The sequence below is a fragment of the Ophidiomyces ophidiicola genome (assembly GCF_022830035.1).
Source record: "Ophidiomyces ophidiicola strain CBS 122913 chromosome Unknown scaffold_20, whole genome shotgun sequence".
NCBI lineage: Eukaryota > Fungi > Ascomycota > Eurotiomycetes > Onygenales > Onygenaceae > Ophidiomyces > Ophidiomyces ophidiicola.
The window spans coordinates 351,715-367,833 of record NW_026054660.1 but is presented as its reverse complement, the minus strand read 5'-3'; the positions used below and the strand labels follow the sequence as shown (position 1 = coordinate 367,833).

General features: G+C 50.0%; 3 protein-coding genes across 3 annotated transcripts; 2 read left to right on the top strand and 1 right to left on the bottom strand.

The window, feature by feature from the left end:
- Positions 1-4,178: 4,178 nt before the first annotated feature.
- Positions 4,179-5,634, top strand: LOZ57_004753 (uncharacterized protein; the record flags this gene model as incomplete). Its single annotated transcript, XM_049253794.1, has 3 exons — positions 4,179-4,304; positions 4,399-5,201; positions 5,256-5,634. The coding sequence occupies 3 exons, from the start codon at positions 4,179-4,181 to the stop codon at positions 5,632-5,634; spliced, it is 1,308 nt and encodes a 435-aa protein (XP_049107358.1).
- Positions 5,635-6,831: 1,197 nt separating this feature from the next.
- CRM1 (Karyopherin transporter) lies at positions 6,832-10,168 on the top strand (the record flags this gene model as incomplete). Its single annotated transcript, XM_049253793.1, has 7 exons — positions 6,832-7,557; positions 7,616-8,387; positions 8,447-8,917; positions 8,967-9,196; positions 9,265-9,643; positions 9,700-9,871; positions 9,928-10,168. The coding sequence occupies 7 exons, from the start codon at positions 6,832-6,834 to the stop codon at positions 10,166-10,168; spliced, it is 2,991 nt and encodes a 996-aa protein (XP_049107357.1).
- Positions 10,169-13,463: 3,295 nt separating this feature from the next.
- Positions 13,464-13,793, bottom strand: LOZ57_004751 (uncharacterized protein; the record flags this gene model as incomplete). Its single annotated transcript, XM_049253792.1, has 1 exon — positions 13,464-13,793. One exon carries the CDS (start codon positions 13,791-13,793, stop codon positions 13,464-13,466), a length of 330 nt encoding a protein of 109 aa, XP_049107356.1.
- Between the last annotated feature and the right edge of the window lie 2,326 nt (positions 13,794-16,119).

Sequence of the window (16,119 nt, the reverse complement as noted above, 5' to 3'; positions counted from 1 at the left end):
TTGATTCGAGTCAAAACAGCCCATGCAACCTCAGGAGGAAGGGGGCCGCCGTCAGCGCAGTCGCCTGGTGAGGAAATACGAACGGATTGTCGCTGCTTGATGCTCGCGCTCGCGCTAACGTGCAGCGCTGGTGGGCGGTGGGCCGGCTGTTGTTGTTGGCTGTGCTTGGGCCACTACTACTTACTACTGCCCCTGCTGGGGATCCTCGGGCGGCGGCGGCGGCGGCGGCGGCCTCGACGGTTTCCCCCGTGTGCCCGGCGCCCGCCCTGCCCTGGCGCTGCTGCTGCTGCAGCTGGCTGCTGCCACGGCCACGACCACACACTACGGAGTACGGAGTACGGAGTACTTACTGCGACTGCGCTACTCCTCATCCTCCTGGTCGTTCCGCGTCGCCCGCCGCCGCCCGCCAGGTCTTGTCTCGCCCAATAATAATAATAACAACATGCAAGCGGCCGAGCTAAATACCCGCAAATAACCCCCAGACAGACCAGATCCGTGCCGCCCACTTCTCTCCCAACCACGGACTCTCGCGCTCGCGCGCTCTGGCTGCAGCAACGGCCCCCATGTGCCCCGTCGCCCTGGGCCTGCGACTTGGCTGCCTCCGGAAGGTGGGAACACTGGTCGCTTAAGCCGTGGGCGCTGTCACTATTTCCAATCTGATACATCATCCGACAAAACCTCCGCCCGCCCGCCCGCGCCCAGCCCAGCCCAGGTGTGTGTGCGCGCGCGCGCGAGAGGCGCAAAAATAATAAAAAAAGATAAAACACGACCCAGCGGCTGGTCCAAAACCTGGGCCATGCGCCAGCCCTTTTTTTTTTTTTTGCTCTCTCACGGTCCTCATTTTGGCGCTGGTAAAACAACGCGTAACCCAAGTGTTCCATCGACGGCCACGTAACGGCTGTTCGAAAAACACACGCCTGGAGGCTCGGTGAACTCTTTTATAACCTTCCCGCCAACCAAACCCTGTTTGAAATTGCCCGCACCGGGCACCTGAAACATCATTCAAGTACGGAGTATCTAAGCGCTGGATCTGCCCGTCTACCCGTTGCTCGTAAAACACCCACGCCCACATGCGCGCAGTAGTAGTTACCCTTCTTCGCAGCGCGGAACTCCCCGCGAGCCGAGCTGAGAAAGTCGCGCGCGCGGGCGCGTGAACACCAAAGGAAACAAGGCTGAAACACGCGTGCATCAAGGCCCGGCGCATAATCAATAATAATAATAATAATGGGTTGAGTTGACGGACACGTCAGATCGGCCCCCGGGTGCCCAAGCAAGGAAACTTGCTACCAGCGCCGTGGGAAGAGAGGTACTACGGAGTACTACTGGCGAAGGAGAGACCATGCTTTCTGGACGCCGGGCGGGTCTTTTTCCCCTTTGCCGCGTGGAAGAAAGGGCGTCGACAACAACAATAAGAATATCTATGGCGCCTCAGCACAACCAAGCCAGCCAGCCAGCCAGCCTCGACGGAACGCAAAACGTGGTATTATTACAGCCCATACGCGCTGCGTACGGCCTGGGCCCCAACCAACGGGGGCCAATTCGCGCCTAAACAAAATCAATCCCGTCCTTGGCGTCGGCACGAACGAGCTCGCTAACTCAGAGCATAGGGGCGTGCTCTCTTTTACTCCATATACCCAGCGCGTACGAAGTACAACTAATTAACTAATAATAATAATAATACCAGTGACCATACGCTTCAACGCCCCCTTCTTTAGCGCAAGAACCCGCTTCTCACCCTTCTTCGAACGTTCGGGGAAACGCAGATCCCCCAACTCCTCCAGACCAGACCCAAGCGCAGACACGGGAGTATCCATATTTATTACAAATTCTCCTCGTTCGATGTCTCTCCATCCACCCGTCGGTGTGTACTCTGTACTCTGTACGTCGTAGTTATGTAACCACTAGTTGCACAGGGGAAGGGCCGGGGACTGTTCCCGTGGTTTCCGCGGCTGCCGGCTGGAATTGGGGTGTGGAGTGGCTTGGGAGGGAGTGAAGGGGGGGGGGGGGGGGGTGTTTTGGGCTGTGCTGGGCCGCAAATAATAATAATGGACAAACACCCGATACTCTTCTGTATACCGGACCGTACGATTCTCGATCGTTCTCGGCTGCTTTTGGTTCGATTGGCGATTAAACTGAGCACACGGCGGTGCGGCGTGACTGACTAACCGACTAACTACGGAGTACGGCGTGACTGCGCGCCGAGGAAAGGGAGGATGGGCTTATTTTTTTGGGCCGCCACACACACACATCCTCGCCCGCGCATTTTTGTTTTGCCATTGAGGTGGGCGGGAAAGATTTTATTTTTTTTTTTTTTTTGTTTTGGCGGTTGGATGTTATTTGGAAGCAGAGCGCGCTTTTGGGCCACAGGTCCCCCGGATGGATCTGACGGTTTCGCGCACTGGGATTGGAGGGCGTTCATACTGGGCTTACATACATAGGGTGGAAGGTTTGATGGGCGCAGGGCGCCGAAAAAAAAAAACAAAAACAAACAAAAGAGTAAGAAATCGCCGCGAGTGCTCCGTATGGAGTACAATTACTAGTCATACACCGTAGCCTACATCTACTCTTGGGTGCTGGGTGCATAGGAAGCAACCTCCGGAAGCTAGGGTAGTTAGGCGTTGGGTTCGGTATCTTACAACCTTTTGCGCCGACTCATATTTGGTGCCTGATCAAAAACATCCTGTTGACTTCTGATATCGCACCTCGTGGCTCCGAGCTGTGGCTGGTGGCTGAGATTGCTACCACTGCAGCGGTGAACGCAAGGAGGGAAAATAGTGGATATCGAATCGGAGCCTGGGCTTTTTGTTTTTTGTCTGTGCCGCTGGGAATTTTTGTGACGGCCAGAATGCAAATTATTAATCGGCAGAAAACAAAAAAAAAAATCCTGGCCCAGACAAAATAATACTATACACCGGAGCCATCATCAGCCCACAGGCCACACAGTTCTGCCGTGCTGTGCTCGGCAAGTTTTTGCGAAGGAAAAAAAGTCAGCCCCCAAAGCCAAATATCACCCCCCACCCCCAAGACGATCACCCGCACAGTCCGATGATACACGCCCTGCTCCTCGGCAACGAAGCTTGGTACTCACCCCTCCCCTCCCCAACCGCCCGGCCAGGCGAGTGCGACCCCCCGCGCGGCAAAAAGTCGGCGGAAAAGAGGTGTGTGCCGTGTTGGTAACGACCTCTTGGCCTCCAGCCGATGCCAGACGCTTCAGGCGCCGAGGGACCCTGATCGAGAAAAAAAAAAAGGAGCCCCCTGGGGGGCACCTTGCTCTTTCATATGTAGTTTAAGTGGCCTCGGGCTCTAGTGACTAGTGTCGTACGAGTGTCACGAATCATGCCATTCTTCGTAGGAAAGGCGAAAAGCCAAGTTTGTTGTGTGTTAGAGAGGGGAAGGAGAAAGAGAAGAAAAAAAAAAAAAAGACCGGACCCTTGTTTGAAGGAGCAGGCGGCGCAGGGCCCTGGCTGATCACTCGTCGCGCTGGCAAGCTGAATGGGCTGTAGGTGCTGCATAGGAGTAGTTACCTGGTTACCTCCCCCCACTACTGACACGACGCATCTTCGGCTTTGTTGCGCCAGAGAGCGCGCGTGGATAGTCCGGGCCGCCACGGCGTTCCAGCAAACAAAGGCGGCAATCCAAGCAGGCAAGCGAGCGAGCGAGCGAGCGTCTGGCAGATGCAACATGGGCAGCTGAGGCCTGCCGGGCGGCGTAGTTAGTTAGTTATGTGGTGCAACAGGCGGGCGTGATTGATCGGCAGCAAACTCGGGACCACGCCAGATGGCGGCCCAAGATGGAGTATAGTACGGAGTACAGAGTACCTACGTGGTAAGACGGCCAGCAAGCAGGCCCGTCACGTGCGGCGTGCTGATTGCCGAAAACGCCAGCCTTGCTTGCCCACGGCCACAGGCGCGGCCGCGGGCGAAGCGACGAGCGTGCCCGGCCAGCCTGCCCGGCGACTCTGCCTGGCGGGCGACCACTCGCTACCTACCGAACTTCACTGCCATCTAACAAACTACCGCACTGCCGGCCAACTCCAGATGTGCGCCTCCCCGAGCAGCGCCCCGATCAGACAAAGCCATGGAATGGCTACTTAACCGCTCTGTCTATCGCCTGCTCTCCTGATCTCTGCTTTTCTCCCCGGTCGCTCGCGCGGTTGTCGCGATCAGATTAGTTACCCGATGCCCAGACCTCAATTTCACGTGGCCATCGTCGGAGCCGGTCTTGGTGGCCTGGCCGCCGCCATTGGGATTGCCAGAGCCGGCCACAGGGTCTCTCTTCTCGAGCAGGCCCCCGAGCTGGGAGAGGTATGTATAACTGATGAACTTGCTCCCCCCTCCCCTTCTTTTCCTCGGCGGTGCCGCGTGTGGCGTCTAGTGTTAAAGACCGTTGCCATTCCAGATAGGCGCCGGCATCCAAATTCCTCCCAACGCCTCCCTGATCCTCAAGCGATGGGATCTTCTCGATGAAATAGAGACCGTCTCCGTTCGCCCCAAGGATTTCATCCTCCGCTCCTATCGCGATGGGCGCGTACTCTCGGTGCAGAACGTCCTGCCCTACACCGAAAATCAATATGGCACTCCGTACCTGCACATCCACCGAGCCGACTACCATCGGATCCTCTTGAAGGCGGCAATACGGCAGGGCGTCCAGATCTTACTTGATTCGACCGTCGTCGGCATCGATTTTCAGACCCCGGCCGTGCAGCTGAAAGGAAAGCCTGACTTCTATGCCGACATTGTGCTTGGCGCCGATGGCCTCAAGTCGGTATGTCGGGAAGCGCTCCTTGGCCATGCCGACCCTCCTCGTCTGACGGGAGACTTGGCTTATCGCATTATTGTGAAGGCCGAGGATATGAGAACGCATCCCGAGCTGTCAGAATTCCTGGAGCAGCCTTGCATTAACTACTGGATGGGGCCAGACGCGCACGCCGTGTGCTATTTCCTCCAGGGCGGCGGTCTTTATAATATTGTGTTGATCTGCCCGGACAATCTACCCGAGCTTGTGAATATTGCACAGGCGGACCTGGAAGAAATGCATACTCTCTTTGAGAATTGGGATCCACGGCTGAAAGTTATCCTCAACTTGGTCCAGGAAACGAAGAAATGGAGACTGCAAAACAGTGAGGAAATGAAAACATGGTCACATCCTAGCGGGAAGTTTGCCCTACTAGGCGATGCCTGCCATGCAACCCTTCCATATCTGTAAGTGTTGGAATATTTGCTGCGATACTCTCAAAACTAATGTAACCACCCCAGAGCTCAAGGAGCTGCACAGGCCGTGGAGGACGGCGCCGTACTGGGCACGCTTTTTGAGCAGGTTGAAAATAGATCCCAGCTTGGCGATCTACTCGCCATATACGAAAGAGTGCGCAAGGCAAGAACCACTCGCGTGGTTCGAGGAAGCACGGCGCTGCGGGACATCTTCCACATGCACGATGGCGAAAACCAACGGGAGCGCGACAGGGTTCTGCTGACCCAGGCGCCCTTCGAAGGCTTTCCCAACCGCTGGGCCGACCCCGTGTTCCAGAAGTTCTTGTTTGGATATGACGCTCGCGCCGAAGCCCAGCGGGCATGGGATGAGTACAAGCGAGGGAATGCTCCTGAGTCCCGTAAGAAGTTTGAGTCGCGGCTGTGATTTTGATATTGAAGCGTTGCGTCTTTGAGCCATGTTTGTTTATCTTCATGACGGCATTTCCATCCTTCTCTTTCTTATTTAGTCCTTTAAATACTCTCCGCAATAATGAACGCCCGGGCTGTATAGGTCAATCAAGTTGAATTCCACTCTCACATGCTTCACTTTAAAACCCCTAGACTTAAGACGACCCCTCCTGCCGTCGCTACTGACGGTTACTTAACTCCCTTGAGCGAAGTTGCGTTTCTTGTTGATGGCCGGCTGACTAAGCGTGCTTATCAAGGAATGCTGGAATTGCTGCGCTGGATTCTTCTCGGGGCAACAATCGACCATTTTTGCTGGCTTCAAGCGGTTTTGTATTTTGGGCCTTCCTCGCTGGTTTTTCTTTTCTTTTGCTTCCTCCGCGCGCCCCCCCCGCCATGCGAGCTTGATCCAGCACCGTGACCTATCACCAAAAGCCACCCACCGCTTTACCAACATTTACTTACCCCTCCCCTCACACACCCTCTCTCCCATTCTCCCTCGTCGACGGCCAAATCCATCCCCCCAGGCATCCAAGGCTGCTGCCTATCGCCTCTGCCGCGCTCGTGATATATATTCGGCACTCTCAATTCTTACGTGCTGGTTGGGCAAGACGCAAACTGACCGTGTTTTGCTGCGTGCCGTCGCTGACCTCGGTGCGCGATGTCCGTGTCAATACCGGAGCTGGACAACACTGTCCGAGCTTTCTATGAAGGATCGGGGGATGTTGTACGTTCCATTGCTAGTACTTCTAAATTTTCTAAAAGAAAGAAAAAAAAAAAACAATTCCAAAGATACTGATTTTTTCTTGATGTTTTTTTGCTGTAGCGGAAACAAGCCCAGCAATCTTTAACAGAGGTGCGTCATCCGTCACTTTGTGAGGATTTACTGATCCCCACCGCGTGATACTTACGTTCAATTTTGCAGTTCAAGCAAAATCCGGATGCCTGGCTATTAGTGGGGAACATTCTCCAAGAGTCGAATTATGTCCAGACGAAATGCAAGCACGCCCCCCTGAACCCTGCTGCAAATACCTAGCTGCTGACTCTGTATCTAGATCTGGCACTTCAGGTTTTAGACGATGTTATTATGACACGCTGGAAGGTCTTACCACGAGATCAATGTCAGGGTGCGCATCCTCTTCCCTTCCCACCCCCATAGGTCGATGCCGTTGCGCTCATGTCGTTTCTAGGAATTCGAAATTTCATCGTCAACTGCATCATCGAACACTCGAAAACAGAGGATAAATTGAAAAGCGAACGGGCCTTTCTGAACAAGTTGAATCTGGTACTGGTGTCCATTTTGAAGCAGGAGTGGCCGCATAACTGGCCCACATTCATCAACGAAATCATCTCGTCATGCCACACCAGTTTGTCGATTTGCGAAAACAACATGGTGATTCTGCGCTTGCTATCAGAGGAGGTTTTCGATTACTCGCAGGACCAGATGACCTCGACCAAGGCCCGGAATTTGAAAACTACGATGTGTCAGGAATTCTCGTCGATCTTCCAATTGTGCATCGAGGTATTAAGCACCGCAACTCAAAGCAGCTTGGTTAAGGCTACCTTAGAAACCTTACTACGGTTTCTTAATTGGATTCCGTTGGGCTATGTCTTTGAGACTCAGATTATCGACACGCTTCTTAACCGCTTCTTGGATGTGCCAGACTTTCGAAATGCGACAATGAAGTGCTTGACCGAAATCGGAGGGTTGCAGGTTGGCTCCCAGTTTTCATATGACGAGAAACTTGTGCATATGTTCACTGAGACTCTAACCACCGTCTCGAAAATCATTCCCTTATCTCTGGATTTACGACAGACATACTCGACCAGCAACTCTCGAGATCAGGAGTTCGTTCTCAATCTGGCACTCTTTCTCACCAACTTTTTTAGTGTTCGCCTGAATGTAAGTCCCTCCGTGCTGCCTTTATTACGCCAACTCTGCCAATCTAACAATCTCCTAGCTTATCGAGCGTCTTCCGAATCGTGACTACTTAGCACATGGCCATTTCTACCTCATCCGCATCAGTCAAATTGACGACCGCGAGATCTTTAAGATTTGCCTAGAGTACTGGACGAAGCTTGTCCAGGAGTTATACGAGGAGATGCAACAGCTACCAATCACGGATATCAATCCCCTTGTGAGCATGGGCGTCAGCGGCCTTTCCAACGGAGGAGCTCCTAACCCTACCACTCTCGCTAATTATCCTCTTCGAAAACATAAATTCTCCGAAGTTCTTTCCAGCCTCAGAACTGTGATGATCGAGAAGATGGTACGACCTGAAGAAGTCTTGATCGTCGAGAACGATGAGGGTGAAATTGTCCGGGAGTTTGTGAAGGAAAGCGACACTATTCAATTATACAAGACCACCAGAGAATGCTTGGTCTACCTTACACATCTCGACGTCGTCGACACGGAAAACATCATGGCAGACAAGCTATCCAAACAGGTGGATGGCACTGAGTGGTCGTGGGCGAATTGCAACACACTATGCTGGGCTATCGGGTCGATATCTGGTGCGATGAACGAAGAAACAGAGAAGAGATTCCTTGTGACAGTCATTAAAGACCTTCTTGGATTGACTGAGATGAAACGAGGGAAAGACAACAAAGCTGTGGTTGCAAGTAATATTATGTATATTGTTGGACAATACCCTAGGTTTTTGAAAGCCCACTGGAAGTTCTTGAAGACCGTGGTGAATAAACTGTTTGAATTCATGCATGAGACACATGAAGGTATGTACCCACGAAGCCATTGTATTCAACCCTTCTAACCCGACTCTCGGTTTGAACAGGTGTCCAAGACATGGCGTGCGATACCTTCATCAAGATTGCCAACAAGTGTAAACGACACTTTGCTGTGCATCAGCCTGGCGAGTCGGAACCGTTCATTGACGAAATTCTTGGGTCAATGAGAAAGATCACCTGTGATCTATCGCCACAGCAGGTTCACACCTTCTACGAAGCCTGTGGCTACATGATTTCGGCTCAAGGCCAGAAGTCGATACAGGACCGACTCATCGGGGAACTGATGTCCTTACCCAACTCTGCTTGGGATGCCATCATCAACCAAGCGAACCAGGACCCTGCGATTCTGCAAGACGGAGAAACGATAAAGATTGTGGGGAATATCATGAAGACCAACGTCGCGGCATGCTCTTCGATTGGTAGTTACTTTTATTCGCAGATTGGTCGCATATATCATGATATGCTGAACATGTACCGTGCTTCGAGCCAGTTGATTAATGAAGCTGTTGCGAGAGACGGTCAGTATGTTGACTCGGATTCATCAGATGTGATACTGACTGGCGCTAGGAAATATTGCAACGAAGACACCGAAAGTTCGCGGCCTTAGGACTATCAAGAAGGAGATTTTAAAACTTGTTGATATCTATGTCGAGAAGGCAGACGACTTGGAAATGGTCAATAGCAACATGGTCCCTCCACTTCTTGAAGCCGTTCTTCTAGATTATAACCGCAACGTGCCCGATGCTCGAGAAGCGGAGGTTCTAAATGTTATGACGACAATTATCCACAAGCTTCATGTGAGTGCCCTCTACTGCCCTTCGTCTGTCTTCCATGGTAGACTAGCAACTTGCTAATATCACCTCAGGGCATGATGGAAGACAAAGTACCCATTATTATGGAGAGTGTTTTTGAATGCACCCTGGAGATGATCAACAAAGATTTCCACGAATACCCCGAGCATCGTGTCAGCTTTTTCAAATTGCTCCAGGCTATCAACCTCTACTGCTTCCCTGCGCTGCTTAAACTAGATGGAAGCCAATTTAAATTTGTCATTGACTCTTGCATGTGGGCCAGCAAGCATGATAACCGAGAAGTGGAAAATACGGGTCTGGCTATGTGCCTTGAGCTGATGAACAACATGGCAGAAACCAACCCGCAAACATCAGGGATATTTTTCCAGCAATTCTACATTCCGATCCTTCAGGACGTATTCTTCGTTCTTACCGATACTGATCACAAAGCTGGTACGCTAAAACAATACTACGGTACATAAGATTTAGGCTAACAGGGTTCCCTTTAGGCTTTAAATCCCAAGCCATGCTTCTTTCCCGCATGTTCTACTTTGTCGCCGCTGATAAAATACAGCAACCAATTTACTCTGCAGACCAAGCACCAATGGGGACACCGAACAGAGAGTTTCTTCAGCAATACGTGGCCAACCTTCTCCAGACGGCCTTTAAAAACTTACAAGAGTAGGTCCTTCATCGTATCATATTTCATGTTGGGCTGCTAATATAGTATATTGCAGGTTGCAAGTTAAACAGTTTGTGCAGGGACTGTTCGCCTTCAACGAAGATTTCACGAAGTTCAAAACTCACCTGAGAGATTTCTTGATCTCGTTGAAAGAGTTCGCTGGAGATAATGCTGAACTCTACGCCGAAGAAAGAGAGCAGGCGCTCAAGGAAGCAAAAGCTGCGGAGAGAGACCGTGCAATGAAGGTTGGCGGTCTGTTGAAACCTGCCGAGATGGATCAGGAAGATGAGCTGTGACTGGAAGAGGAATTGAGAGCTGAGTTTTCAAAGCCTGCCGGCGAGGACTCTCTCCACTCTTCCAGCTCGCGCTCAAAGGGCGGTATTTTCGATGGTTGGGATTTGTACAACTTGTAAAAGGGCCCCCCCCTCCTCCCTTCTCCCGAAATAAATCATGTCCCCGAGTGAATCGAACTCCGTATACAATGTTTGAAAAAGCGTCAACTACTGGCATAGGTTGGCGACTTCACCCAGTGAAAGGTGTATGCTGGCGCAAGGGGTCAAAAGGGGATAATTTACTATTTCAATACCACATCAGGAGAAAAAAAAAGAAAGGAATACTACGTTGCAATTGGAGCAGTGTATCGGCACTTATTGCCTCTTATTGTTGGATTTAAGTTCGCACATGGATGTCCTATCGTGACTCTGGCGCGCATTTGAACACGTAGTCCCTCCTGGTCCTGGAAGCTGTAGATATTCGCAGATTTTAGAATATCAATACACCCATTTCAAAAGTTTCTGGTATTGACGGGTTTGCGACCTAACTGCTCCACCAGGAAGTGAAGGAACAGCATGCGGGGCCTTTTTGCCTGTTGTACTGCTGTTTTCTATCTGCTGTTGGGAAGGTTAGCTGGTGGTATCTAGGATAGCTCCTCATCGCAGACAAACAAAACGGGGAACCTTGCATCGCTCTAGAGCCGACTAGAAGACCCTATCCTCACGGAACAGAGATACGGCTCGCTATACGAGCTCGACCAGGCTGCGGGATACGCCCCAACAGGTCCAGAGGGCCTGGTCCTGACGAACGGACGGGAACCTCTCCAGGTTCTGGTTCGAAATCCTGGGCACCACTGCCTGACGATCAATTTGGCGGCTTATAACCGGACTCCCAGGTTCATGGCCTGAGCCTAGTCTACTTTAACGGCGACGAGCAGGACATTTATAGTTAGTTACCTCTCTTCAAAGCTTGTTTCGTTTTCCAGTACCAAGCTTTTGGCCATATAAAGTCTAACGTTCTCAAGTTTCTCAACCCCTCGATGCAGCTTAACAGATGTCTTATCTTCAATAATAAGAATTAACTAGTTACTCCCTTACAATAGTATCCTGTATGGCCTCCTGCTCCTCGTCGCGCTCGCCGAACCCTTTGATTCCTTTCAGTTGTGTGGTTCGGCTGCCCAGCAGGGCATGCCAGGTCGTTCGGACAATTAGCCAGGCCATCCATGTGCAGTGGACATATAATATCTGGATCATGTGAATATGTAAAATTCCGGTTACCTTGGGCATATGGCTAGCGCTGCGTTTTACCGCCCCCCTTGCATCTTTGATGCTAGGTCTATTCCGCTGACGTGTGCTGCGCTCGCCTTGCCATGTAGCCCTGGAGATGGTTAGCCGAGTGCGGAAAACCTCCATATCAGTTAATCTCCTAGGGTTTAGGTTGCGTTGCTAATCCGTCTGGCACCACCGTCAAGGGGATATCTCACATCCATTGGAAATTGCCTCTTGCCCCCTCCAACATCAGCATTTCTTGATCATGCTAAAGAACCTTCTTAGAACTTACAATGTGTCTGTCTGAGAGCTTCTATTCTTCTTCTAGGCCCGATTCTCCCGCTTTCTTCTGCTGCTGGAACGCCATCTCGCTTCCGTCTAGCAAGGCGAACCTGGCGTTTAGACGTTGCTGAGGCCTCTCGACATGTTTGGTTCGTCCAAATGAGCGTTCCAGTTTCTGATAGAGCTGTGCCGTTGTCTCCAGCTTTCTCTTAAAACCCTGGGGTAGCTTTCTCATGCCTAAGAGGGGTTGTGATACCAGGGTAATGTTCCGAATTGGATGGCGGTGACTTTGCCTACTCGTATACCCCAGAGTCTCGATGACCTATAGGGGATACCGCAGTAGATGCATGAAGGCCATGAGAGCATTTGGTTTGCTTTCCAATAATCCCGCCTATCACGAAGTTACTGGGGGAATCCAAGCAGACAAAATCCAGGTTTGATATAGATTCTACGCTGTTCCAGTACCTATTCCCGTATTCAGAGAATCAGGTTACATCCATCAACCTTCTAATATGCGATGCTCCTTTTTACCCTTGACGGAGACTATGGCAAGAGTCTCCGGAGAAACATATAAATTTTGCCTCCTCCTCCGTTGAAATTCATTCTTCTCAGCAACAAATCAAAATTCATATCATTTCAGATATATCTCTTTGCTTAACAATCGAAGCAGCTTCGGTACGTCAACATCTTATCAGCTTAGGTGGATGATTTCTAATTCTCAACACAGAAACCATGAAGTTCATTACTCTCGCTCTTCTTTCCTCCCTCAGCATCGCTTCCGCATGGAAGTTGACACTCCACGCCACTGATGGACGCGAGTCTACGATGAGCGGCAGAGACGATGTTAAGTGCGAGAACGTCGGCGTCCACCCCACGCTCAATGTGGACCGCGCACACTTCGATCCCAGGACCCACCACCACCGTGACCCAACCAAGTTTGAGCTCTTCTCCGAGAGAGACTGCGAGCACTTCAGCTACCGCAACGAGGCCGGTGACCACAAATTCTCCCCACGAAAGATCCGCAGCTACAGAGTGTTGTAATTCTTCTTCCTACGATCCCGAGGCGGCTGATGTCCCTGCCAATACGAACCTTTCGAACTTGACAACGATAGGGCTAGGAGCCGGGTAATTAGTGAGCTTTATTTTTAAGGGGGGTGGCTGAAAGGGCAATGTTAATATATATTGAGACTTGATAATCCCAATGACATGCCAATATTGATTTCTAGAATACCTACTTCTCTTGTTCAGCGTAAGACCTAGAATCTCACCCTACTTTATTACTATTCAGCCTAGTTTCCTCCATTTCTAGAATCAATCCGTAGGGCCCACACCAACTTAAGAAGTAGACACTACGACGCATTCATCTCCAGAAAGAAGACTTATATAAGACTACATGCATATGTTAGAGTGAGTTTAAAGTGAAACTGGGACTGCTTTTATATCTTCTATATACGGAATATAAATGCAAGATCTAATTATCGGTACCTTCACTCCACCCCATTTGACATCAAATTCCAAACCCGTTCAAAGCACACCACATCTGGCCAGACACCCTCAAAAATACACAAGATACAAGAAATGTTTCATATTTAGAACATCCAAACCGCTGGCTTTTGGCAACCAATCCCAGTATATGTCCTTTTCAGCATATGTTGATCACGGTAGTTTTACCATGCCAATATGATCTAGTCACTGGGAGGCGCATGCGTGTGGAAATGAGGCGAATTTGGTTGGTGGATGGCTGCTGGGCGGAGGAGAACATGCTGGTTTAGAGAGCACTCGCTTCTGAGCGCAAAGCACGGTTGGTTGGAGTAGAGCCAGGCGCTCCAGTACTTGAAGCAATGTCCCGTTGCTGAAGGGTAGTTGGATTAATGTCCTGTTTCAGAACAGTAGTTGGCTCAACGGCCCGTTGCTGAAGGGTAGTTGGAATGGCCTGTTTCAGAACAGTAGTTGGGTCAACGGCCCGTTGCTGAAGGGTAGTTGAAATGGCATGGTTCAGAACAGTAGTTGGGTCAAGGGCCCGTTGCTCAAGGATAGGGGAAGCAAGGGCAGGAGTAACCCAACAAAAGGCTAGGGTGATGAGAAACTCGCTATACATCTTGCTATGAAGAAATGGTCAGGTAATGGGAATAAGAGCTTGTGATAATCTGCTTGAGATCTGAATAGCAACAGAGGTGGAGGTTTGAGAGGGGACATACGGTGTTTTATATCAAAAAAAGTCTGCTTAAGTTTGCCAGTGATGCTTAGAAACTTCTTTCTTGGAACGCTTTCCTCTCTGACCCCAAACAGCGGATTCCTGTGCCATGGTTATGAAAGGCTTCATCGCCATACAGCCAAGAATTTAGAGAATCAAATGCTCTCTCACTAAACAATGAATTTCAAATGCCAACCTCCAAGGTACGGTGGACAGAACACGACGCTTTCCATTACTGTCAAGGGTAGATCTCCGGCCAGTAGCCCCACCTACCAGGCACTGATAGCAAAGTATCGGTTCAGCCAGGCAGGAGTTCTCTTTGCCAGTAAAGGATCTGGGCAAGGGTACATAATTGTATTAGCAGGGTAGCATTGGGATGCAGAAAAGAGATGAGCTTTGGATAATCTGTATCAAAGCCGAAGTTATGGAGAAATCCAAGAGAAAAGGAGCTGGACATGTGTAGAAGTGTAAATCCGGACAGGACGTCTTGTTGAAGTCACTATATTCTTTATCACTTGGCCGGGGAAGTTTTTGCGACTTTTCGTCACTGTTCTGAATTCAGTGACGCGTACGGAGTATACGTATTTTCCCTAAGTCCGCTAAGTCTATCCTCACCAAGGACTCCGTAGTAGTATGACTTCATCAAATGTTAAGTGGCTCCTTGTTCACTGGTTCTTGATGGGTATCATAGGTAGTTACATACCTAGTAGTTAGACAAGCCTTGTGAAAATAGAATGCGGCCAGGGCTTGTGCGAGAGAGCTTTCTACCCAGCCAAGAGCACAGCCACCCTTCCATCAGTGATATGCATTTTCTCTTCGCAACGACTAACAGAAAATATTCAACTTCAATCAGTCCCCACCTAGAATGTTCTTTATTGCAGTACTCATATCCATGTTGGACCCAAGTTCCAAGGTATCGCCTTGTTTGAAGACCTGTAATCCTTTTGCTCGAATGAGGCTGCACCTATACGTATGCCGATGGCTTGCCGCCTGGCGAGAGTCAGTCTCTGCGGCACAGATATGCTGAGTGAAAGGGGCTGAATAGTTAGGCCATACACTACGGAGTAGTTAGACATCCTTCAGGGTCGAGCCAAACAAGCAGGTTTTCACGCCAAGTAAAATGATATCAGTGTTGAGTTGCTGTTCTTTTTCACATGTTTGAAGTTCGCAAAGCTGATATACAGAGTACGGCAATAATACCACCAAAAAATGTTGATACCCTGCCCTTCCAAGCCCTGAAGCCGAGTCAGAAGCACGACATGTGGAAAACGGAGTACTACCGGCTTCCCTTGCTGGTAGTGATGTGGCTGTTGACGTTAATTCTTCACCACTTTTATTTGTGTGCTACCATGATGTCCGGGGTGCAGCCCAGCGGAGCGGGTTGGAATTAGAGCTATTCCTTTTTTGTATTAGTCTTACGGAGCACTAATTCAACGCATGTCGATCAGGCCATGCTCCCTACCAGACCCCCGGTGTCAATGTCTACTCCGTATAGATTTCGTAGGACGAACCAATTTAATACAAGAATAGCCACGAGTAGGATATACATATATCCCCAGGACATGCCGGTTAAATGAACGCCCACTTAGACATAATTCGTGGCTAGGTAACCTACTCCGTACTCCGTACCTAATAACAAGTCTTAGAGAATGCGCTAACCTTTATGGTTTTTCGTCTTCCTTCGGCCTATAGGAGTTAACGCCGAGTTCTGCGAATTAAGGTACGGAGTACGGAGTACCCCGTAGTTAGTTAGCTACCCAACCTTAACTACTCCGTACCCCCGTAGCGGAATCCAGATCTTCTACTGATTTTCCGAGCCGTTTTATACAACAACATTGGAAGGCATCATAGTTCCAATGTTGGTATAGTAGCTACAACGTGTATTTCGACTACTATGTACGCGGTAGAAGGAGCTCACCGCTTTGAATCTACTATACTCCGTATAGCGATTGCTTTTTTTTAATACAGAGATGATCTGCCAGTGAAAATTTTCCAAATCTCTAAATCGTTTTCACTAACTCTTTTCTCTACTAGCTAGGTGACTACGGATTTTCTACCATCCCACCAGCCAAGAGACTACGCAATTTCCCACTATTCTCCCAGCTATGAGGTTACATGCTCTTCTACTATTCCTACTATTTTCATAGTTTTTGCGGACTTAGAACCTTTTTGGACGGTGTTTTGTTTGGATGTAGCACTCCGTAATGTGGGCGTGGTTGCACTGAGCTCA